At 39.9% G+C, this 26,092-nt stretch overlaps 1 protein-coding gene and 1 long non-coding RNA gene across 7 annotated transcripts in view; one reads left to right on the top strand and one right to left on the bottom strand.

Moving 5' to 3' along the window:
* Nucleotides 1–15,973, bottom strand: part of G3BP1 (G3BP stress granule assembly factor 1) — a 31,541-nt gene extending 15,568 nt beyond the window's left edge. The window contains exons 1-3 of one of the 6 annotated variants that reach the window (XM_082650652.1): nt 15,864–15,950; nt 10,148–10,206; nt 791–903 (exon numbers count right to left, since the gene is read on the bottom strand). In XM_082650652.1, the coding sequence (XP_082506778.1) occupies nt 791–885 (95 nt within the window). In that variant the 5' untranslated portion in view covers nt 886–903; nt 10,148–10,206; nt 15,864–15,950. Of the gene's footprint in view, nt 1–790; nt 904–10,147; nt 10,207–10,565; nt 10,818–11,190; nt 11,254–14,488; nt 14,505–15,863 lie in introns of those variants that run through there. The other 5 variants (XM_082650656.1, XM_082650655.1, XM_082650653.1 and 2 more) reach the window with 5 other exon arrangements.
* Nucleotides 15,974–16,526: 553 nt separating this feature from the next.
* LOC309821262 lies at nt 16,527–19,872 on the top strand. Its single transcript, XR_014296581.1, has 3 exons — nt 16,527–17,246; nt 18,652–18,806; nt 19,398–19,872. It is a non-coding gene; the product is annotated as an uncharacterized lncRNA (long non-coding RNA).
* The last annotated feature ends 6,220 nt before the right edge of the window (nt 19,873–26,092 follow it).

The raw sequence follows: 26,092 nt of genomic DNA, 5'->3' as shown, positions 1-26,092 counted from the left end.
AACACAAGTGATTCTTTCCATTTTCAGAACAAGGACTCAAAATGAATTTAAAAACATTCTCTTTCACCTAATAATCATGTGGTATCCAATATGCAAACTGGCAAGATATAGAAGAAAAAATAGTTCTGGTCCAACAAATACACATTTTAGAATTTCTAAAAAATATTCTAATAAGTCTACATAAACAAACTTAAGAGCTTTGTATAATGCAGCACTATTTGTAAGAGGAAATAATGGAAGCAACTTACATATTCATCATTAGGGGATTAAAACATATGTTACACCTCTGGAAAATAAAACCTCACGGGTAACAAAATTACTGTGATACATGTACTACCCTTGTAAGATGATCACAGATTATCAAGTAAAAAAGCTAAAACACAGTTTGATAAAAAAATTTGCACCTACATAGAAAAATCGTTAGCATATCAACACAAAAGTATGTCATTACAGAAACACTCTTACATCTTCTTCAATACATTCTTACTAAATAATTCATGATTCACCAAAAACAGCAAAACGGCAAACAAAATCAAAAGCACAATTATTATACGTTTACATTATCAAGCATTACTTTTCTGATAATGTATAGGTAACTTAGACTAATTTTTAAATAATATTTGTATATTCTACTATTACACAATTTGAACAACCATCACTTTTTGGTACTTACAAAGCACTTTTATGCAGTAACCCTAGAAGGTGCATGATGAATAAGAGAATCTTAAGGATAAGTACCCACACACTAAAACACAGCATTACGTGATGCTCAGGAAAAGAAAGATCTCACCTGTGTAGCATGTCTGGGGCCTGGTTCAACAGTGTGTAATACTGTCTCACAAATTCCCGCCCGACCAGCAGGGGACTAGGCTTCTCCATAACCATTGCTTTGGTCAATTCAACCTGGAAAAAAAAAGTCAAATATGTTCAACCTGAAAGATCAAGTACAAGGGGAGAAAGGGTCGGGGGAGAAGAGCTGAGATGGACTCATTGACCAACAAGATCATTTCAGCAATTCTTGGTTTTTAAAAGGAATAAACACTATAAGAAACAAAACCCACACAGACCAGTGAGGTTTTATATATTCAAATTTACTGTAATCAGATGAATGCTATGGGGGAAAAAAATCACTACGAAGAATTAATTCATCATTATTCCCAATATTCAATTTCCTTAAACTTAATATAAGAACTTCAAAAGTACATATTGGGCTTCCCTGGTGGCGCAGCGGTTGGGAGTCTGCCTGCCAATGCAGGGGACGCGGGTTCGCGCCCTGGTCTGGGAAGATCCCACATGCTGCAGAGCAACTGGGCCCGTGAGCCACAATTACTGAGCCTGCGCGTCTGGAGCCTGTGCTCCGCAACAATAGAGGCCGCGATAGTGAAAGGCCTGCGCACCGCGATGAAGACTGGCCCCCCCTTGCCACAACTAGAGAAAGCCCTCGCACAGAAACGAAGACCCAACACAGCCATAAAGAAATAAATAATATCACCCCTGATTTAAAAAAAAAAAAAGTACATATTGCCAACATGCATCCTATCGTAACTTTCCCAAGCCAATAAAATCAATTAAGCATGTTCCACTTGTAATATTACAACATATTACTATGGCAATATTAGGTTCAAGGGTGATAAATATATATTTGACAATATAGACACATACTATCACATTTTTAGTCAAACTAAATCAGAGAAATTTTTACTATCTTTAAAAATGAAAAAAAATTCTAAAATGAAAAAAAATAGGCAAAAAGTAACAAATAATGTTTTTACTCAACAAAATAATCCCTACCACCTCAAAATTATGACTTAAAGTATGTTGGAGTGTAAAGGCACCTGGCACACAGTAAGTTCTCAATTACTGTCAGTTATTATTTTTTTAAAAACCCTTTCAAAAAAATATTTGGCATGAGATAATCCAAGTTTTCATTTGAGGAGATAAAATCATCCCGAACTTTATAAACATAAAGGCAAACAGAGGTACGTATAATTAACTACAGTATAAAGGAAAAATGAGAGAAATTGTATTTCAGTTTTCCTAAAGAATGGGCAAAATGGATCGAGTTTGGTTGGTCAATTCCGGTACAAGCAATCTATAGAGATGATTATCCTCATCTAGTGCATGACTGCATTATTCTTGAATACCTAGACCATTTATTACTTGTTTCACCAGGATCTAAGAAACTAGACTAATAACATCAACCTAACTGCATCCTTTGATACTGTCAAGTAGTCTCATTATAATATAAATTTCTAAATAATATTTTATCAAATATTGCTTCCCACATCCAATCTTTCCATGAAAAATGATGAAAATCCTCCAGGTTATATATCAAAGGTAAGAAAAATAAAAACTTAAGACCACATCTGGAACTTCTCCTTTCCCTTTGAGATTATCTAGATAATTCAAATTAAAAAAAAAAACAACTTAGTTTGATTACCATTATCATCAGTGTTTTACTTCAGGTCATTGCCATAAAGCCAAGAAAGTTAACATATTTATACAGTAAATTGATCTTTACCTCATTTGTGAATTTTTTCTTTAACTGTTATACTTCTGAAGCTTGTCAGAGAAATCCGTATTATTAACCGAGTTTCTTTATTAGTTTAACAGCTTAATATAACTGAATATTTTGCAAACTAGGTTCTCAATTAGCATTTTAAAATGTTCCAAACAGATGGTACTTTATTCCAGGATTACCTCAAATAGCCTTGCGCACTCCCAAGGCTTATATTCACACTATGGTTCCATTAAGGTGGAAACTCCAGCTCAAGTCTCTCCTTTAAGCTCTTCTATAATAAATATCAACCAATCAGCTCGAGGGAAATGGTAGCAGTATTTAAAAATAATCTTTCTGTCAATTATATCTCAATAATTGAGAAAAAAAGAAAAAAATAATATTCCATGTGTGTAAATACGCATAGCATTTTAGTGAAAAGAAACTATATTGCTTCAATATTTTTTTAAAAAAAAAGGACTGATTCTTAAAATAACCAAAAGCGTCAAGAATTCTACGTAAGTCATGGTCAGATAAAAATAACATTTTGAAAGAAGGTTACAAGCTTCTTTGAAGTCATAAAGTTTCTTATGAGTAGAGACAATTTCTTATGCAACTTTCTAGCCCTAAAACTTAAGAGTGTCTGACACACTCAGGAATAAAAAGCTTTCTTTCATTCATCATTCTCAACACAAGTGGAGATTAGAATTTTATACAAGCAAAACAGACTTCTGATCATCCATTTGTCAGGCTGAACTATCAGGTTGTCCAGAATTCAGATTATGACCGTAGATACATTTTTTTTTCCAATGATTAAGAAAAGGCCAAAGAGAAAACTAAGCTACCATGCTTAAAAAACAGAAGCTGCCTGACAGGGAACAGACTGGGAAGGACTGGAGGGGAACTGGCTGGGGTGAGAGGACTGTATGCATCTGGGTGATGGCTACCTGTATACAACTAAAAAACTTTTCAAACTGAACCCTTAAATTCTATAATTTTGTGGTTTGTAAATTATGCCTCAAAAAATCTAAATAAAAATGCTTCCACATTAAAAAAAATCCTGAAGACATCATAAAATGTCTTAGAATAATTAAGAGTACTGAACCACCCAACAGCACCAGTGACTACAAAATGTTTAGGCAAGTTCTTCAGTAATCTAAGACCATACACTGAAAGTTTTTGGAATAACCTTGTCTATTTGATCATCATTCCCAGTAAAAAAGAAAATGCAGAAAATTTTGGCAATTTGAGCCCAAAAGATTTAGTCTATACAAACAGACTCAATCAATTCTCATTAGAAAAATTTTATTTGGTAAATCACCACCCTGAAATCTCCACCTTTATTTCTGGTCCAAACATAAAACAGAAGCTATGAGATATATGTAAACTAACATCATACCCTCCTGAGAATAAAGTCTTTAATCTCACCCTCGTTCATTAGAACTCTCAATTCTGTCAAATCTAAAATAATGAAAGTAAACAAAATCAAAAGGCATCTCAGAAAAGCTGATGTTTTACCAGTTACTGATCCACTATGACAATTAGAAACTCTGCATACCAATGAAAATACATGCTAAAAATACATGAGATCCTCCCTCATTTATTAAATACTCCTGAAACACTGTGTCCTTTTAGAAGAGGTTTTACAAATTTATAATACTATGGATTCTGGCTGTTCCTTATATAACAGCATATGCCAACGGATACATTATTGGTTGGACTATGAAGCATGCACCAAAATCAGAAATAAGAGACAAACCAGATAGTCTTATTATTTTAATTATCAACAGCAATTCCCCCTTCCCCATGCTGATGTGAAGACCGGAAGACTTCCTAAAAGATACATGCCACTCTCCCAAGACAAAGTAAGTTCATTAAACGTTCCAAGTAATTCCAATTCGGAGATCACTCCCTTGCAACACTGCTTTCAGATCTACAGGATAAACCTTTTGGGGTATATATTACAAATCACTCAAAAGTAATATTCCTAAAAAATGATATAAAATTAAATCATTGTGGTCTAGAAAGATCAGTGATGAAAGAAACAGGACCTAGGAAGAATACAGGGGGAAGGAGGAAATCACTCACTTCCACTAAAGTTTACTTTCCATTAATTTTATATCCAAGTTTGTAATATTCTGAATGTCATAATATGCCAAAATTGTAGTCTACAAAGGGGACAAGAAAAATACGTTTTAAAAATTATACTTCCCCTTAAAAATTTTTTCAAAAAATACTGAAAAAGTCCTAGTTTAGGGAAAGGGGAAGAACAGAACAGTTCTTGACCTCAAGAAGTAAAGAAAAACTTGGCCACTTAGAAATACTTAAGGAAGCAAAGATAGTAAACAATACCTTCACTTTACCAGTTCTAACTGAACTGATAAGTCTAAGACCAGCAATATGTAACAAATGAACTCTGAAACTGAGTGCTCTATTTTAAAACAGTGAATGAGTATTTCAGATGCAACAAAAGGAAACCTTCAAATTTTCTCTGATCAATTCTCACTGGGCAAAATTCTACCACTAGTTGTGCTCCTGAGCTAGTAACAATCTCTCTGGTGCCCTCAGTTCTTTAATCTTTAAAATTAAAATCACAACTGCAAGAATTAAGTGTCTGGTAGTAAGCAATGAATGTTAGCTGTTACTATTACTTTTACTATTATAACCATTAACTACAGTGAAAGAAAACATTTCTACATCCCACCATTTTCTGTCACCCAGAAGACTATTTAACTATTCTGCTAGCAAAATAAAAACAGGATTATCTCCTGAGAGAATAAGAATTTTTCTAGGGCTTCCCTGGTGGCACAGTGGTTGAGAGTCCGCCTGCCGATGCAGGGGGCGCGGGTTCATGCCCCGGTCCGGGAGGATCCCGCGTGCCGCGGAGCCTCCGCGGCTGGGCCCATGGGCCATGGCCGCTGGGCCTGCGCGTCCGGAGCCTGTGCAGCGGGAGAGGCCACGATAGTGAAAGGTCTGCGTACCGCAGAGGAAAAAAAAAAAAAAGAATTTTTCTAGAGTACCTTGGACTACGGAAGCCCAAGCACTTAATGTAAAACTACTTTTTAGTGAACTTCTAGGTTGACTTGATGACTGCAGTGGTCTACTCATGAATGCCACAGAGTCACCTGTGTGCCCACAGAATGTAACTGGCCCAATTAAACTGTAAAACCAAATGACGTGCACATCTTAATATCTTAACTTTTAAAACATGCATCACGAAGCTACAATAATTTTAGGTACGTTTATGCTATGTTAGATATAAAAATTTCTGCTCTCTTTAAAAAAACATAAATAAAGCATTAAGTCTTACTTTTCTGTTAAACACTGCTAAAAATTTATTTTATTCTTAGGCTAGGAAAATAAGTTTGCTGAACTGAAGTATTTCTAAAACAATTTTTATCTATCGGAGTCATAAAGAATATTTCCCCTGAGGAAAAACTACAAGAAAATACGAGTCAAAATGTTTATCTCACATTAGCAACCTAAAAACTGAGAATACTGACCACTCCTTTTTTTGGGGGGGGCAGGGCGGAGAGGGTGTTAATATTATGAAATAAACCATACAAAAAGTACTATATAAAAAACACAAGGTGTAAATACATACAACATAAGGTTTAAAAAGTATTCACCGTTTCATTACCTGTGTTACAGAAAATTATATTTTGTTCCATATAATATATATAAAACATTTTAATGGAATACTATGTACATGTTAAAAAGAATAAAATTCATAGACCTCTGAATTGCTGGAATGTCCTGGGATGAACATGAATTACTTTCAGAATAAAAGAAAAAGAAAAACGCAACAAAGGGTACCAACATCCAATAATTTATGACCTGTTATCTTACATATTCTAGCTCTTAAAACAAAATGATCTTTAAAAATCCCCGTAAGGGACTTCCCTGGTTGCACAGTGGTTAAGAATCCGCCTGCCAATGCAGGGGACACAGGTTCGAGCCCTGGTCCGGGAAGATCCCACATGCCGCAGAGCAACTAAGCCCGTGGGTCACAACTACTGAGCCTGCACTCTAGGGCCCGCGAGCCACAGCTACTGATGTCCACGCACCTAGAGCCCTGTGCTCTGCAATGAGAAGCCAAAGCAATGAGAACCCCATGCACCACAAGGAAGAGTAGCCCCCGCTCGCCGCCAACTAGAGAAAGCCCACGTGCAGCAATGAAGGCCCAAAGCAGCCAAAAATAAATAAATAAAATAAATTTAAAAGAAAAAAAAAACTAAAAAAAAAAATCCCTTTAAGTTCACAATTCCATAAACTAACTCCACACTGTGTGATTTTAATTAGTCCAAGTGGGATACTTTACCAGATCTGAGGACCACAGAACATCTCTCTGTATTTACTAGCAGCAAGTATAGATGGTCCAATTTAAACTTTTTCATGATGCAGGAAGTTTCTATCTGGTTACTTTCTCCCAACTTTCAGGGTTAAGGTCTTAGAGTGGAGCAACCTCCTAAAAAGCTCTTGGCTTCATCTCTAAATCTGTCTTATGATATCTATGTACTTTGCTTTTTTAAAGGATTATATCAGAATATCTTCTGATAAGTTTTCCAGTTTTAGGAAAGATTCGCTTCTGGCTTCTAATAGTATAATTTTTCCAATAGCATCACTTCGTGTTGGCCTTAGGATCCATCAAAGCAAACAATAAAAGCATGACTAAGGTAGTCTACAAAACAGGAAAAAAAAAGTTTGAGGCAACAGAGTTGATATTAGTTACCTACAAGGAGTGAAGAATGTAATTTTTATACTTTTCTTACCTTATTTGTAAAGCATGCAACATCAATGAGTGCTATTCTAAAAAAAACACACACGGAAATGTCAATACCTCATGTACTAACATAATCACTGATTTGTTTTTACTAGTTGACCCTGATCTGTGAAATATTCAATACTTCCCTAACTTTCAAAATACTCACTTAGCCCAATTTAACTAGACTGCATGGCAACTTTAAAGAAATTCCACATCAATTTTGCTGAAATTCAGAGAAATGTTAAAGGTCCTTCTTTTAACTGAGTCTAATAGAGCTGTGAGAATTTATGTTCCAAGAACAGGAAAGCATTAAGACCAACTATAATCCACCTGAATTTTTAAATAGTTGAGCTTACTCTTTCTAATAATAGCAAAATAGCAAAATGTCTTAATAACTCAGGATCTGTTAAATGCCCACTGTAAATTAAGAAAAAGCACAGCACATCATACTCTAAGAGATTAATATGCAGAATGGATACAGAACTCCCACACAGATCATTAAAACAAAGAATACCTGAGAGAAAAACAAGCAAAGAAATGGAACAGGCAACTCTCAGGAAAGTAAACGGGCAACAACAAAAGATAAAGTAAGTAACTAGTAAAATGCATATTAAAACTTATCACTTCTCACAGGAGATCCTCCAAAGTATTAAAATATCACTCAATATCAAACACTGGAAAGGAAGTAATGAAAAAAGAACCTGCAAAACTGCTGTGTCAACTGGTACAACCACGGTGGAGAACAACTCTGCAGTTGTCTAACAAAATTAAAACCAATCTGATGAATCCAGCAATTCTCTTGTAGATTGATATATAGAGAAGAGAAACTCACCCATTTACACAAGATATAAACAGAGAAATTAAATGCCACCCTATTTCTGAAACATAAGACAGGTAACAATTCACATATCCATCGAAGGGGTAATGGGTTAAGTTGCAGTTTATTCACATCATGGAGCGGGCTGTATGTAAGATTATCATATGGGCACTTAAAAAAAAGATTAAAAAGTGATACAATTAATAATTACGCCAGCTTAACTAGAGTGAATTAGGAGTGTTCCTGGGAAACCGAGATATAAAGTCACCCTATTTATAGCAGTCATAAAGTCAGCATGAACTAGATCTCAGAAACAAAATAAGTTGGGCTAGCCTGGTGGCGCAGTGGTTAAGAATCCGCCTGCCAATGCAGAGGACACAGGTTCAAGCCTGGTCCGGGAAGATCCCACATGCCACAGAGCAACTAAGCCCGTGCGCCACAGCTACTGAAGCCTGCACGCCTACAGCCCGTGCTCCACAACAAGGGAAGCCACCGCAATGAGAAGCCCGCGCACCTCAACAAAGAGTAGCCCCTCTCTCTGCAACTAGAGAAAGCCTGCACACAGCAATGAAGACCCTGCGCAGTCAAAAATAAATAAATAAATAAATTTTTAAAAGATAAATAAATCAGCTTGGATTTAAAGAAAACAAAAAGTCACTTGCCAAGTAAGTACTGTATGATAGCCTTGAAATGTTTGTTTTTAGTATACACAAAACAATAGCAGTATTGTTCATAGATACATTGGTAAATTTATTTTTAAAACAGCCTGGATGTAAAAACAGACAAATAGATCCATGAAACAGAATAAAGAAATATATTCACACATAAATGGACAACTGATTTCCAAAAGTGCAGACAATTCAGTAGAAAAAGGATACTTTTTTCAACAAATGGTGCTGGAACAACTGCACATCCATATATAGAAATAAAGAGAACCTCAATTCAAGACTCACAGAATATTAAAATTTACTTAATAGTTTTAGGTTTTACCTAAAACTATAAAACTTCTAAAGAAAATCTGAATGTGACAGTGAGTCATTTTTGGACACAACACTAAAAACGTGATCTATAAGAGCACAGATTGATAATGTGAACTCCATCAAAATTAAAACCTTCCAGGGACTTCCCTAGTGGTCCAGTGGTTAAGACTCCGCACTTCTACTGCAGGGGATGCAGGTTTGATCCCTGGTCAGGGAAGTAGGATCTCGTATGCCGCACAGCATAGCCAAAATAAACGAATAAATAAAAACTTTCACTTTGCAAAGACACTATCAAGAGGATGAAAAGGCAAAGCAGCTTGAGGTAACTATTTGCAAAGCAACTTGTATACAGAATATATTAAAGAAGTCTCAAAACTGAAAAACAACTAAAAAATATGAGCGAAAAATCTGAAGAGACAATTCATCAAAGAAATTATTCAAATGTCAAATAAGCACATGAAAAATGCTGAACATCAACACCATTAGTAATTATAGAAATGCAAATTAAAACCACAGTAAAGTACCACTACACACCTGTCAGAATGACAACTTAAAAGGCTGGTAATAAAGCGTTGGCCAGGATATCGAGGAAATGGAACCCTCAAACATTGCTGGCAGGAATGTAAAATGGTACAACCACGTTGTACAAGTTAGGTGGTTTCTTAAGAAGTTTTATTTGTAATAGCTAAAGGCTGGAAACAAACCAATGTCCATCAACAGGTGAATGGATAAACAAATTGTGGTATATTTACAGGACAGAACAAACAGTATTACTCAGCAATTTTTTTAAAAAAAGCACATATTGTATGATTCCATTTACATAAAAATTCTAGGGAGTATAAACTGATCTTCAGTGACAGAAAGCAGATAAGGGATCCCTGGGGGCAGAAGAGGAGGGAGAGTGGATAGGAAAGAGGGAATGCAAAGGAGCATGAGAAAACTTTTGGGGATGATAGCTATTTTCACTATCTTGATTGCGGTGGTTTCATAGGTATAAACAATGCCAAAAGCTATCAGATTCTACACTTGAAATATGTGCAATTTATTGTATGTTAATTATACCTCAATAAAGCTGTTTTTTAACCCACCAATATAATAGCTTGGAAAGACAAAAGGTCATCTCAGGGGAAGAGAGCAGAACGGGAACCTGTACAGGAAAAAAAAGGAAATTTAAAAGAGTGACTCAAAATGTTAACTGTCAATTCTGAGTACAATGACATTTAAGGGATCTTTTTACTCTTTTGTAATAACCTATCTAAAACACTACGAAAAAATAAACAGCGAGGGTTTCTGTGTACTAACATGAATATGTTGCAAATTTTGTTGCAAACTTACGCTATGTATTCAAACATTTGAAATTTGGCTTAGTTATGAGAAATAAAAATGCTTTCCCAGACCAGAGAAAAAACTACAGAAACCAAGCCGCTTTTGCTCAGAGCAAGAGCAGCATTAACTATCACTACATCTACTACAGTTCAATCTACTTTCCAAACTCTTGACATTTACCACCTGTCACCCTCCTTCAAAATTCTTCCTGACAACTTCTTGGAGACACAGGACAGGCAAAATACAACATGAGCCTGAAGTACCTGATAAAGAAAGAAAATGCTTAAAAAAAAAAAAAAATACGGGAACATCAAAAGAACACAAGAGTCAAAACTGGAACAATTCAAAAAATAAAGTAATAAGTAAAAAACCAAAAATAAGTTAGGAGAACACTGGATTACAACCCCAAAGAACATCCATGAGCCCATACTGATATAACTAAAAATTTAAAAATTAATGGGTAAATAGTGTTAAAAAATGGGAAAATGAAGAATTAAAAAAATGGGGAGAAGAGGCAAATCTTTCTTACCTAAGAATTTCAAATGACGGAGAAGAAACAAGGGAAATAAAGAATCACCATGAGAACAGCACCATTAAGAGCTGCAGGCAAGAGCCACTAATGAATGCTAACATTAAGCGGGGAAAATTTAGAGAAACAGAGTATCTGCCTAAGTTCAAAGTGTTTCCCCCCAAATGTTTAGTAACTACAGCGGTAGCTTTAATATATGTCCACATATTCAAAGATTTTCCTCCCTTAGTGACTAGCTTCTCATAAAAAGAATATGGAAAGGAAAAAAATACTAACCTGGTACACACCACTTTAATCAAGTGATCAAGGTTAAATTCAACTAGGAATGGTATTATGTGCCCCGTGATGCGGTAAGAAGGCTAAGTCACCTCTGTGGTATTCTTCCCAAAATCCATAACCTCAGTCTACTCAACACCAAGTATAACCAAACTGAGATCAAGTGTCAAGGTCATTAAAGACAAAGAAAATACAAGAAACTGTCACAGATCAGAGAAGAGAAACCAAGCAGACAGGAGGACTAACTGCAATGTGGTATCCTGGATTGGATCCTAGAACAGAAAGAAAGGACATTAGTGGAAAAACTAAGGAAATCCATATAAGGTCAAGCCTTTGTTAATAATACTTTATCAATGTCAATTTATTTTTGAAAAATGTACCATGATTAGGTGAGACGTTAACATTAGTGAAGTTAGGTAAAGGGTATACAAAACATGTCTGTATTGCAACTTGTCTGTAAATACAAAATTACCTCAAAAAACATGTTTCCTCAAGAGAAAAAAACTCAAGAACTGACAAAATTAATTCACTAACTTTTCTTGGTTTTTAACATCCCTTCCCCAATCCAGCATTAAAAGCTAGTCAGCTAGGTTTATAATTAAGCAACAATCTGTCCTTTCTCACCAAGATGAAAAAATACTGTTAACTATATACTAATGCTTCATGTATGAAATTCCTTGAAAACATGAATTTCCTATGCTTTAGATCTCATAAAGCATAGGTGGATGTATGCCAGGAATCCCTAGGAGTAAGCTCAAGATAGTCCATAAACATGGGATATACTTGAGGCGCAGTTGTTAAAACAAACAAACAAAAAAACCTGGAAAGGCAGGTAGGTGCCACTGATGCCTTCTAAAACCTTCAAAGATTTTTTGAATAAGGAAATTCTAAAACCTTCTAAGTTTCTGAACAAGGAAATATATCTAGCACATATCCTTACCAGTTACACCACTTGCTTTACAAAATAGTTTAGACAACTACTTAGGTTACAGAGCTCCAGGTCTTATATGCAAAAACATGAGAAAACCTAAGATGTGTGAATGCACTTTAAAAATACATAAACAGCTATACAAATAAGCAATGATGCTGCCACAAAGCCACTTAACAGCCACCAAGGATGACATTCCTACTAAGCTGAAGTGTGTCCCATCTAGGAAGCCAGCTTTTTATCCTCTGAACCATATCTTACCATCTCTAATATTTACTTTTTATTAAATACCTGAAATACAGCACCCAGGCTAAACAGCCAAGCAATATGACATAACAGATTGGCCAGAATGCAGAAGTGGAAATCTTATCACTTAAAATCTAAAGACCTGATTTTATTTACAAAGGCCACAGCCTACAAGAGAACTTTTAATAACTTTCTGCTTTGTTAAGCCCCCTCTTCCCACTCTTCATGTGCACATTTTTCCTAACTCTTCACCCTCTTCACCTTATCATCAGGCTTGCAATTAAGCTTTCCCAACCAAAGCCAGAGAGGGTGACCAAGAATACTATAAATAAACAAACAAACAGAAAGCTGACTTTTGAGATTTAAAAACAAACTTAGTTCTTCACCACAGCGTGATCACCAACTACAAGTGTGATTACTGTTGCTGAATCTTAAGTTTAACTCCATGGCTGGAAGGATAGTACTGTACTAAAGGTCCCACTAGGTGTTAAAAACTGATGTGGGGGGGGCTTTTTTTCTTAGCTACCTACTTTAACAATTATCTCCCTCTTTAGAGTCAGTAAATTTTGTCCAAGGAAGTCTTAAAGTGCAATTAAATGAATATACAATGCATATTTGAATTTTGAAGTATTTTAAGAAACAAATCTAACTGCAAAATGTTGAAAGATCAAGTGGGTAATGTTAGTAAACTGGCAAAAGGAAAAACTGGTTCAGGTCACACATTCAGGCTTTATACCGAATTTCATTTTTTAACACTGCCCCATCCGTCCCAAGAACCATATACAATTCACAAACCTATAAAAATTTAAAACAAACTTCTGCCCTTTACTTTCTAGGCAAAGTACTGAAACAAGTTTAAAAAAAAATGTAAATTACCAAAAACTGCTGTGAAGTAGGTCACCAAGAAACATTACCAAATCTCCTGATGTTCCCTTAGCAGACTGTCAGCTGAGAACAGCAAACTAAAGTGAGTTAAATAAAAGAACAAAGAACTACCTACTTTTCTACCAGTTAGAAGAGATACAAAAGCTTAGATTCAAAGGATTTTAACAGCAAAAGTAACCTCTAGCTTGGATTGAAGACAGGCAGACAAGTCTTGTATTATCAATTTGCTTCAATTCATTTGTTCTTGATCAATGAATACACAAGCGATCAACTGGGCTACCAATCTGTGAAATACCAGGTTTCATATTCCTACCCAACCGATAACCATTTGCCTGAAGCCAAGAACAGTATTTTTTAAAATATCTGAAGGGGAAACTAACAAAAATTTCTGTCAAATAATACACAAAGAACTTTCATTCTGATACATTTTACCTCAAGGAATAATTAGTGGACTCATTAACAGTTTAAATGTAGATCATTAGTGTTTTAACTTTTGATAACTTAAAATGTTACTTCAATAGCTAACTGGTGTATATAAACGCAGGTAACTGGAATTGCTACAAGGCAAGTTCCAAAGAAAACAATGTTATACTCTAAAGCTATGTGTCATTCATGGCAACACCAACAAAGGTGTTGGAACCTGTCCATAAGCTATTTTGATCCTGTATCTACCGCTACTTTCTGTTAAGAAATATGGAAATTACTGGGTAAATGGAAACAAAAATGTTTGTTTCCTCACAGCTTTTTAATTTACTTACAAAGATGTAAATTATGTGTTCCCTCTAGCAGCAAAAACAATTCTTATACAAAGACCAATTCTAAAAAGTGTCTGCACAAACAAAATAGATAAACTTCTTTAAAAAAAAAAAAAGAGAGAAAGGAAAATGGTCGACAGCCATTCCAATCAAAATTAATTCAGAAGAGCTAGCTCCAAAACTTTTAATGTAGCTTTAGCTCAAGTAGAGACATTTGTGATGCAAAGTAATGATGCGGACCTGCAACACAGGAACATTTATTATTTCATTAAGTCAAGGAATAAACTGGTTTTATAAAAATCTCAGATATAACTCTACTAGAAAAATTTACACTCAAGTCTTTGAAGGTGTCTTCTACGTTTGCATATAACAGGAGCATACACACAATTCTAAATAAATGTATGTAGACAAGTTTTCATCCACAGAAGTTCCCAACTGCCATAAGGGTAAGATTTCCAACACCTCTCAATCACCCCTAATTCACCTAGCTGAGGCTCCACAGAGGTCAAATTTGTCCTGAAACTGGGCACCAAGCTTTCCGCTCCAATTTCAAATTTTCACTTATACGTCATGGCCAGATTTGAAACTCATCGCTCTGCAACCTCATTTTCTTCAACCACATAAATCGAGGAAGTTCAACTGTCTTCTCGAGGGTCTTTCTCAAAAGTCTGCTCCAATTAAAAAAGGAAGAAAGAAGATTCAAGATCTAATATCAGAGCCTAACTTCCTGCTGGCGGGAACTTCCCATCATCAGCCTCTAAGTTTCAAATCTGACGAGGAACACTGTCCAGGATCATTGGGGCTTATTCACTTTACTCTACGCTTTTCCCAGAAGCTTTTAGGGCAGCACATCCATCAGCTACCTTTAGGAATATCTGTAGAAAAGAAGCCCAAAAAACCCTTTCTTTTCCTTTGAAATAATCCCACGTCCAACCCTCGTCTCCCTGGAAGCCCTCAACTGGCCCAAGTACAAATGCCGCTGCAGTCGGCCTTCCGAGGCTGATGCTGACCCCAGGGACTAGCGTTCTGGGGGCAAAGATGCCCTAGAGCCGCACAGGGCGCTGGGACAAAGAATAAAACAGGTCCGGGGACTGGGAGTCAGACCGCCTAGGTTCAAACAAATACCTGCCCCTTACGGTCTGTGCGCTTTTGACCGTGTCACTCCACCTCTGGGCCTTCGAGTCCGCTGTAAAAAAAGGGAAAGCAACGTACATACCTCAACGGGGCATTTCGGGAGTAAAGAAGACACACACAAGTTGCTCCGCACAGTGCCTGGCACACAGCGAGGGCTTGGAAAAATGTTAGCTATTATCATCACTCAATATCCACGAACTCGCTGCTCCCCCCGTTACTCCTAGTAAATAAAACCTAGGAGCAGCACTTCTGCTTCCCGAGTCGAGAAATTCTCATCGCACCTTCGTGTCCCCCACCCAAAGAAAAGCCTCCTCTGGTCTGGGCTAAGCTGGAGACCCCCGCCATGGGAGGAAGGACTCGGCTGGCGCGCGGAGGGGGGGGCGGGGGGGCAGGCGGGAAAAGCTACCGAGCCGGCCGCGCGGGGCCCCAGGCCCCCGAGATCACCCTTGGACCCGGGCGGCGGCCGCGGCTCGCCCTCGCCCGCCGTGGCCCTTGGGCGCGGCACGCGCAGGCGGCGGACGCGTCCACAGCCACGCGCGCCGGGCCGGTGGGGGCGGGGGGCGAAGCGCCTCCGCGCGCCCGTGCGTCCGCCGCGCGCCTGCGGCCGTTGCGGAGGGGGGGGGAGGCGCGCTTCGCGCGGCCGCCGTTAGGACGTCTCCTTCTCACCACAGCCCCAGCTCGTCCTCGTCCCGGGGCTGCCCAGCCCCGCCCACACCTCGGCGTACCTGCACGGCTGAGCGGGAGAGGAACAAGCTCTGCTCCACAGCACCGCAAAACGCAAAAAACGCAACTGCGTCCGCACACACGCGTGTTCCGTCGCCGGGCTATATAAGGGCGATTCAGCCTAACTTGTTGCGGCCAGGTCTGGCAGTCTAGTGGCCAATCCCGACTGCGCACCCTGGGCTCTTCGAGCAGCAATTGGGTACTGACTCAGGATGAAGGCGTGGCTCTTGATTGGCTTTGACTCATGCCTATGAGATTGTGAGGAGCTCGTTTCCCTAGTAACGGATTGGCACTAAGAGAGACCAATAACTGAAAGGTACGGTGGGAAGGAGGGTGGGAAGTTCTTTGACCGATATCCACGGTAGCCAATAACTGTTTGAGGGTGCTCCCATTCGTTACAACGTCTTCCCCAGGGCGGAGATCCGCTTTCCATGCAGGAGCGGTTGCTCCACAAGGTGGGGCCCGTGTACTTTGGGGAAGTAAACCCCAAGCAACTAGGAGGTGGGCGCCAGGGTGGCCAAGGAAGCCCACCAATCACAGCGCGGGAAAGAGCTGATTGACGCAGAGGTTGGACCGCACCGAGGAGACCTAGCCCCGGGTACGCCGTGCCCTCTGGGGCGGTTCTGAGGCTGTCTGGGCTCGGGCTTCTGTCCTTTTTTCTTTCTTCACTTCTTGGGTGCGATCTCTGAGGACCCCTCTCCCGCCTTTTCCTCACAGTTTGGTATCACTGGAGCCAGGTGGTACAGTTTCCCGTTGTTTGGTTGTTTTGTTTTTCTTTCTTATACCAACTTTTTTATTTCCATGAGGCCGCCTAAGGGCACTTGCTGGCTGCCACCATTAGTCAGCACTCTTGTGGAACAACTGTTCAACGAAAGCCAGAGGAGAAAGTAACTCCCGTTGTTTACCTAAGATCCTGTAAAAAGGTCGCAGGTGAAAACCGTTGAGTTTGAGGACACCCATTTCTACCCAGCTGTTCTCGGCAAGTGCTGCGGCAGGCTGGCTGGTGGGTGTTCACCGAGAAACGGGAGTTTGTAAATTCTCCGATGGGCTTGGGCCTTCCTGCAGCATCCTGGGCGTCACCACCATTGTCATTTAGATTTCCAGTTGCTGTGGCTGTGAGGGATTATTTCTTCAGGTCGTTGCAGTCTTTAAAAGGTTAATTGTCAGACTATTGTATGGTGGCTCAGTGGTTAAGAATCTGCCTGTCAATGCTAAGGGACACGGGTTCGAGCCTTGGTTCGGGAAGATCCCAGATGCCGCAGAGCAACTAAACCCGTGCACCACAACTACTGAGCCTGCGCTCTAGAGCCTGCACGCCACAACTACTGAGCCCACGTGCCTAAAGCCCGCGCACCGCAACAAAGACCCAACGCAGCCAAAAATAAGTAAATAAGTTTATATTAAAAAAAAAAAAGAACTATATGAGACACCTTAGCTTTCCCGAAATACTTTAGGGGATAAGTGGCACTCCAGCCTGGTCCTGTCCAGGACTCTTACTGTTTTATTGGGCCCTCTGTTGATCACATGAGCATTTTATATGGAAATACAGAGACCGCCTCTGTAGAGTCTCCTTCCAGGCATGTGACCCTGCGGAAGGGGTTCTCGTTGTTTTGCAAATTTGGAAATGAAGCACCTGAGGCCTCTTTGTTGGGGCCGATGGGGCGCAGGCAGCAGCCTGGTGGGGTCGGAGGTGCGGCTCCAGGAGCAAAGTAGGAGCGTCCCTCTGGACCCCCAAGCCCCTCTCCCGCACTGGCCTTGCTCAATAAGCATTTATTGAGCTCCAGGGGCTGGGGTCAGAGATGACCGAGATGCTGTTCCTGCCGCTGTCACCCATTCAACAAACAGTGCCTCTGCGCCGTGCCGGGAGCTCCCAAAACTGGGGAACGGGCGTTTGGGGCTATGGGGGCACTGAAGGGAACTCGGCTCAGAGGAGAGAAGCTGCTAGAGGTTTTCTGGAGTAAGGAACCTCCAGGATTACGTTAGTCTTGCTAAGGAATTTGGACTTTATTCTGAGGGCGTTGGAGAGCCCCTGAAAGGTTTCTTAAAGGGTGAACTAAGAAATTTGCATTTTACAACAAGACTTTACCAATTGAAACGCTAAGGAGAGCGGATTGGCAACACTTCAAATTCAGATTGGTAATTTAACCCAGGTGGCCTGTGATGAGGGTCAAAGCTATTCTTAATCACATTTGGAGGGAATTTTAAGTGATAACAGCTCTTTTTGTAGGGCTGTTTGGCAGTCTGTTAAAATTGTGTGTATCTCCCTTCTTGCTTGATAGCCATGTGTTTTCTTTTTACCAAGAGACATGTACTACGTGTTCATTACAGCACTGTCAGCTTTGTTATGATATTTAAAAACTGAAAACGTAATTGCACATCAATTTGCAAACTGATTAACCGGTAATATGCCCATAGTATACAATACTATGCAGCAGTTTAAAAGAGAATGAGGTCGAATTATACTGACATGAGCCTGTCTCCAGTTGTTAATTGGATTGTTAACTGACAAAAATCAAGTTCAACAAAACATACAGTGAATTCCCATTTATGTTAAAAAACGAAAAACCCAAAAGCCTGATTTCTGTATGTTAAAATAGGTATGTAAGTGCACCGGGGAAGAATTCTAAATTTAAAACAAGCCATTCCCCTTAGGGATTCCCCTAAGGTGGGAGCAACAAGGATAATATATTATTGGAAAGTTTTACAATGTGACTGTGTTCATGTACTGTGTTGTCTCTGTGTTGCTATAGTTATCCATGCACAATCCTGTATGGTTTTGCTGTCTAACAGTGGGTAGGAAGAAAGAGGAAATGGATTACCAGAGTGAGAATGTGGACAAGACCCTTCAGGTGGCTGTGACTGTCTTCCACGGGAGAGAACAAGTTGGCATCTTCCTGTGGTCATTTACCTCAGGATCCAGATGCTGGATACTTAGTAAATGTTCAGTGAGTAATTTACCACCATGGAAGTGTCTGGAGCGCTTGTTCTCAAGATGGAGGAGATTTTGCCCCCAGGAGACATACGATCTTTTCACAACTAGGTAGAGGGGCTACTGGCATCTAATAGATGGAGGCCTAGGCCTGGGAAGCCCAGGAGAGCCCCCATGATGAAGGGGGCCAAATTAATAGTGCCAGCGGTGAGAACCCTGATGTAGTCATCTAAGGGAGAGTACCCGGCCTCCTACTAGCCTTTCTACTGGCAAACAAATTCTGCAAACCCTCCAGAACACAACTTCAACCTTTTGTTTCTGCCAATTCTCCCAAAGGTCTGAGAATGGAGGTGGAAATGAAATGGAGCTGTGGGGCCCTTCCTGGTACAAATCCTTTCCATGTCTCGTTTCTTATTTGCTGGAAAAAGACTTCGGCCTCCTTGGCCTTCCTTGAGTTCCAAAGGGGAGGTTCAAACAGTTGCTAGTCAGGGAAGGGAGGGAATGCAGAGATAAAGGAGAAGTCAAGAAACAATAGTGCAGCCTTGGGGCAGGGTCTTAGTTCTTCCTGAAGGAAGATACATAACAATATCTTTGAGTTCTTCTGCAGGAACTAAGGCCCCTCCGCCCAGGTGGAAGATGATAACTTCAGGCTGAGCACAAGATTCCTGGAACTGGGACTTCCCTGGTGGTCCAGTGGTAAAGAATCCACCTTTCAGTGCAGGGGACACAGTTGGATCCCTGGTCGGGGAACTGAGATCCCACATGCTGCAGGGCAACTAAGCCCGAGAGCCACAACTATTGAGCTTGTACGCCTCAGTGAGAGAGCCCCCATGATGCAAACTACAGAGCCCATGTGCCCTGGAGCCTGCGCACCACAACTAGAGAGAGAAGAAACCCGCATGCCACAACTAGAGAAACCTGCACGCCACAGCGAAGAGCCCAGGCACCTTAACGATGCATGCCTCAACTAAGTAAGAACAAACTCTCCCGTTACCTCACCACCAAGCCAATCAGAAAAAAGTCACACATTCTACAGCCCTCAACCCAAATTTTGCCTGTAAAAATTTGTCCCTGAAAGCCGTCAGGAGTTCGGTGGTTTCTGAGCCTGAGTCACCCATTTTCCTTGCATGGCCCTGCAATAAACCTTTGTCTGCTCCAAACTCCGACATTTCAGTTTGTTTAGCCTCACTGTGCATCTGGCACACGGACTTGTGTTTAGTAACAGAAAAAAGCATGGGCAAGACCCCAGAAAATACGCTTTTGTGGAGAGGATGGATGGGTGGTGTATTGGGTAAGGAATGCTCCTAAGAATATCACCTGAATCAGTATTTCCCAAACAAAGCTAATCACTCAGGAAGGGTGATTAAAAATATGTGCCTGGGCTTCCCTGGTGGCGCAGTGGTTGAGAGTCCGCCTGCCGATGCAGGGGACACAGGTTCGTGCCCCGGTCCGGGAAGATCCCACATGCCGCGGAGCGGCTGGGCCCGTGAGCCATGGCCGCTGAGCCTGCGCATCCGGAGACTGTGCTCCACAACGGGAGAGGCCACAACAGTGAGAGGCCCGCGTACTGCAAAAATATATATATATATATATATGTGCCTGTATGTACCTTTAACTGTTAAACTTCTACCTATGAACAAAGACCCAGTGTAATATTATTCACTGAAGCACTGCTTGCAGTAGAGACAGTAAACAACCCAAATGTCGAGCTATATGGGACTGGGTAGATACAATACAACAATACAGTGCACTCTTGAAACCGTGCAACTCAGACTGGGACTTGAACCCATGGTCTTTTAACTGAGACCACACACCTGTTCTCAGGACTTAATGAAACTCAGGTTCTCCATGTCTCGTTACAGAAAGAATTCAGTGAGAGACAAAGTGATAGGTAAGAAGTGGATTTATTTAGAGAGAAACACACTCCACGGAGTGTGGGCCATCTCAGAAGGTGAGAAAGGCACCAGGGTATGGGGTTGTCAGTTTTTATAGGGGTGGGTAATTTCATAGGCTAATGAGTGGGAGGAGTATTCCAGCTATTTTGAGGAAGGGGTGGGGATTTCCAGAAGTTGGGCCACCACCCACTTCTCGACCTTTAGGGTCAGCCTTGGGACTGTCATGGCGCCTGTGGGTGTGTCATTTAGCTTGCTGATGTATTACAATGAGCGTATACTGAGGCTCAAGGTCTAGTGGAAAGTCGGCTCATCCGCCATCTTGGACCTATTTGGTTCTAATCAGTTTATGTCATGTCCTTGGGCTATGTCATTCTTCTAAAAGTTGTGCCCTGCCCCCTTCCCTCCTGTTTCACTCTTACAGTGGACTGTCATGAAAACATAGAGAAAATGTGGCAGATCTATGTGTATGGTTATAAAGATCTCCAGGAGATATCAATAAATGAAGATAGGAAAAAAAGAAAACAGGGTAGGGGGCCATTATTAATGGGGCAATTATTTCTATTGATACTCTGTATTGCTACAGTTATCCATGCACAATCCTGTATGGTTTTGCTGTACATGCACAGGTAATACCTGGAAGGAGTCATAAGAAACTGTCTATGATTGCTAACAGGGAGATGAATTGGACCTGATTTGGAAGAAGGCTTAGTTTTCATTCATTGAAAGTACCCTTTGGTACTTTATAATTTTTTTAAACATGTGCATGTATTTTTCAAAAATTCAATGTTAAGTGTAGATTTTAATAGTGATATGAGGAACTACACATATGAAAACTTTAATCTTTAAAACAAACAGCTGGAATACTACATTACCCCTTTAGGTATATGAGGGCTTTTGGAAATGAAGCATTAATGTTTTAATCTGCCTCCCTCCCAGACTGCTAACCTCTTTTCCTTTTTCTCCTTACCTTACAAAAATCATACAAAGATCCAAAGAGACCCTTTACTGGCTTAGAAATGCATGCCTAATTGGATCCCTCTCTCCTCTGGCATTGACTGTCTGCAAACACATCACCTCCTCAACCTCTGACCAATGCCTCAGGCAGGCACCCTACTAATGTTCTCTACAAAGATCATTTAATTTAATAGTCACAACAATCCTATTTCCCATTTCTCAGAAACAAGCTCAGAGGGAGTAAGCAACTTGCCCAAGGTCACACAGCGAGAGCTAGAAAGTAGGACTCTCTGACTTCAAGTCCATGTTCTTTTACCCATTTGTCAGTACTGCCCAGGGCAGGATAATACAGCCCCAAGTAGGGAAAAGGGACAGGACCTCCTCAGAAACCCCTGAGAGGCTGGGATTTTCTTTCATTCTCTCAGGCACAGCACCAGGTATTGCTGCATAGACAGCTTTTCAGGTGGTTTGAGAATTTAATCCATGGCAAATCCTGGTAATCTGCAGCCAAAGCTCTTTGCAAAAAGAGCACACTCCAGTACGATCTATAGACCTAGGTGTCCTCACTTCCTGTGGCTTAGAAGAGGGACAAAAACTTGAAGTCTAAATAACGTAGCATGTATCAAGCACCTACTATATGATAGGCATGGTGCTCTAGGCACCATGTTTGAGTCCCTCCTCACAAAAACTCTTCATAAACATCATAAAATATTAACTCTATTTTACAGCAGTAGAAACTATGGCTCAGAAAGGCTAAATGACTGGCCCAAGGTCACATAGCTTGGAAGTGGCAGAGCTGGTATTCAAATTCAGGATAATAGCACTCTAAAATCCAAAGCCCAATAAGGAAAAAGGGAACAATAATAAAATACATACAATAGCTCATTTAATCCTCAAACTGCTCACTTTAACACAGGAGGAAACCAAGGCAAAAAGAAGTTGAATAACTGTTCACTCGTCAAATTGAGAAAATGATAATTTGCTAAAATCAAATGTTGACAAGAGTGTGGAAAAGTAGTTATTCTCATATACTACTAGTAGAAAATATAAATTAGCATAACCATTCCAAGCGCTATTTGAATGTATCCATTAAAATTAAAATCCATACACTCTATGACCCAGAGATTACACTTTTTTATATCTCTTCTGAAGAAACTCTCCCACATGTATACAGGGAGCAAAGATGTTCATTATAGCGTTGTTTGTAATATTGAAAAATAATCGAAACATCTCTCAACAAGGGAATATTTAAATTTACAATAATAAATCCATACTAGAGAATTTTATGCAGTAATTTTAAAGATTGACCTGGTTTATAATATGTGTATATATGTGTGTTTATATACATAGATATTGACATTTTAAGTATATATTGCAATATTATATAGCATAAATCTCCAGAGCATATTCATTAAAAAGAGCATCTTACGAATTATGTACAGTATGTCATATATGCTTAAAAAATCCCAACTATTATTTGCATGTGTTTGTCAGTGTTGGTAAATGCATAGGTAAATATCTGGAAAGATGTAGAGCAATCTGATAATAGTTACTACCTCTATGGAAGACAGTGACCTAAGAGCTTGAAGGAGACTTTTACTTTATCTGTATTATTTTTAATTTTTTTTACATTAAGAAACGTCTCATATATTGTGTAATTTAAAAAATAACTTGTCATAACCCTAAGAATAGCTTCTGAGTGCTTTTGTGTACCAGGCAGTGAACTATTTTGTGAGCATTGTCTTATTTTTCACAACTGCACTATGAAGATAGGTCTAATTATTATCTTTATCTTACAGGGAAATAAACTGAGGTTTGAAGAGGTTAATTGTCCAAAACAGCCAGGAATTGAACACAGGTTTGTCTGGATTATCTCACTGAACACAGCTTTAAATCCTGGAAGCCTAGAGTAGTTTGGCAGAAAATAAAGGAACAAAAGGACGGTGTAACAAATGTCCTCTGACCTTTGGCTGTAGTGCTGGGAGTCCACTAAGGCATGCTGGGGACTGTGGTGACCCAAAGAGTTCGTGCCTTGTCTAAACAGTCCCTAGCAGTCATTAGTGTTGTTTTCTGACAATGCTGTTTCTCCTCCTTCCAGATGCCTGGCAAGATTATACTTTACTGTAGCCTTTAAAGACAGGCATGAATGGGAATTCCCTGGCGGTCCAGTGGTTAGTGTAAGGCCAACTGGCCCGAGGCAGGGGAACACAATCAGATTCACAGGTTGCATCAGACCAAAACTCTCCGGACCACCCAGTTCCAGAAACTGACCTGGAGACTTTGAACCCAGCCCAGCCCTCCCAGATTCACCACACTCCTTTCCCTTCTTCCCCTATAAAATCTTGCCCAACCCTCGCCCGCGTGCGACTTCTCTGGCCCCTTTCTCTCGGACCCGTGAACCTCGCCCGGGAGCGCTCCCTAATAAAGCTCACTTGAAGCTTTCCTCTGTTTCGCGGTGCCGTTTGTTAAGATCCGACCTTACAGTTAGGACTCCACACTTTCATTGCTGAAGGTGTGGGTTCAATCCCTGGTCAGGGAACCAAGATCCCACAAGCTGAGCAGCATGGCCAAAAAGATAATAATTAACAAAAAAAATAGGCATGACCATGTGCTCTGCTTTGACCAAAGCAATGTGAGCGGAAGTGACAGAGATCTCTTCCAGGCGGTCTTTGGAGCTGGTGATTATTTTGCCAAGGTCTTCCCTCCCCACCCCACCCCAATATTCAATGTTGCCCCATATGGATAGTCTCTCTCGATGTGGATCCCTGGGCAAAAACAATTTGCACAGAGCCATTCCTCCAAGGTGCCCAACCTGCAGTGGGCATAGGGCATGAGCAAGAAATAAATCTGTTGTTTCAAGCCATTGAGGTTTGGGGATTCTTTGTTACCACAGCATTACCTGACCTATCCTGCCAATTATAGATAGGTTTCCAGATCTTCCAGTTTTTCAGGAGATGCTCAAAATCTGGGTCATCACGTGACATCACTCAGCATTCTTTTTTTTCTTAACATTGTATTAATGGTATAAAAATGTTTTGCTCTCACTTTAAAAAAAAATGAAATATTCTTTCTAAGAGTACTATAACTAAATTCATTCTTTTTTAAACATTATTTGGAATGTTAATTTGTTAAATGCTTTTCTTAGTTCTTGTAATAAAGAAGCAACTAATTTCACATGCCATTCTACAAGTAGATTTGTTTTTAATTGTGATAAAGTTTACCAATCTAACCATTTCTAAGTGTGCAATTCAATGGCACGTAGTATACTCACAATATTGTGCAACCACACTCAATGTTCTTAAATGTTAACTACTCTAAAAATATTTTGAATACTTTAGGAACTGAATAAAATATATCTACAGGCCAGATTGAGCCAGTTTGCAACTCTGCCAGATGCTATGCTCCCTCTCCCAAGCCTGCAGCCCAAGCTCCCTTGGCTTTATAGCCCATCTCTTCTCATGCCTGGGCTTCTCTGCAGGCCCTTTCAGATCAGAACCTTTGATCTTAAGTTAAGCGTTCCTTAGTGGATAAAGCAGTGAAGCAGCTAGTGCATACCTGTATTATAACACAGAAAATAAACACTTAGTCTCCTGGAGGGAGTAGGCAGCAGCTATAAAGGCCTCTCTTTCCAAAGCTTAACTGGAAAGCATCCACCAGCATCCACCAAAGGGTCACTCTAGTAGGTGGAGTCTAGAGGTAGGGTATCCCTGGAAGAAGGCTCCAATCACTGTCTGAGAACCCACCACTACACATGACCGTAGTCTTTCCCAGGCCCACTGGCTTAGTGATGAAATGACTTACCCAAGTTGACAAGGCTAGTAATGAGACTGCTGCTGGGCAGTCTGGAACTCAGAATTCCTGAACTCTGCTTTTTAAAAATATTTTCCCCTGTGTTTCTTTTAATACACATTCACTCTTGAAAATATGACAAAGTTTTTAAAAGGAAATAAAAATGATCTATATTATCGAAAAGGGTAAGAATAATACACAGAGATCTGGAGATGGGAAAAATGTAGTTAATAAAACTTTGAGAGGCAATCTGGCTATATCAAAATTAAAAATGAATAGCAATTTCACATCTAGGAATTCTATACAAAATTTTAAGCAAAGATGTATGAATATGGATAATCATTACATCACTGTTATTAGCAATAAAAGATTGGAAGCAACCTATATGTCCAGTGGTAAGGGACTGTATCTGGAATGTGTCAGCGGGAAGTCTTAGTACTAGTAGCTAAAAATAAAGGTGGGCTTACATTTTTGACATAACAAGTGCGGAGGCCCAAGCTGCAGCTGGCATCGGTTCAGTGACCACACAGTCAGAACTAGATTCTCTTGACATTTCCCTCACGGTTGCAAGATGGTGCACTTGTGCTCTAGATATCTTATCAGCATTCTAGGCAGGAAAGGAAAAGGAGTGGTATCTGTTTCCTTTGTGAGGAAAGCAAGAGCT

Source organism: Grampus griseus, assembly GCF_964374135.1.
Source record: "Grampus griseus genome assembly, chromosome: 3".
NCBI lineage: Eukaryota > Metazoa > Chordata > Mammalia > Artiodactyla > Delphinidae > Grampus > Grampus griseus.
This window is presented reverse-complemented; position numbering and strand designations above follow the sequence as displayed.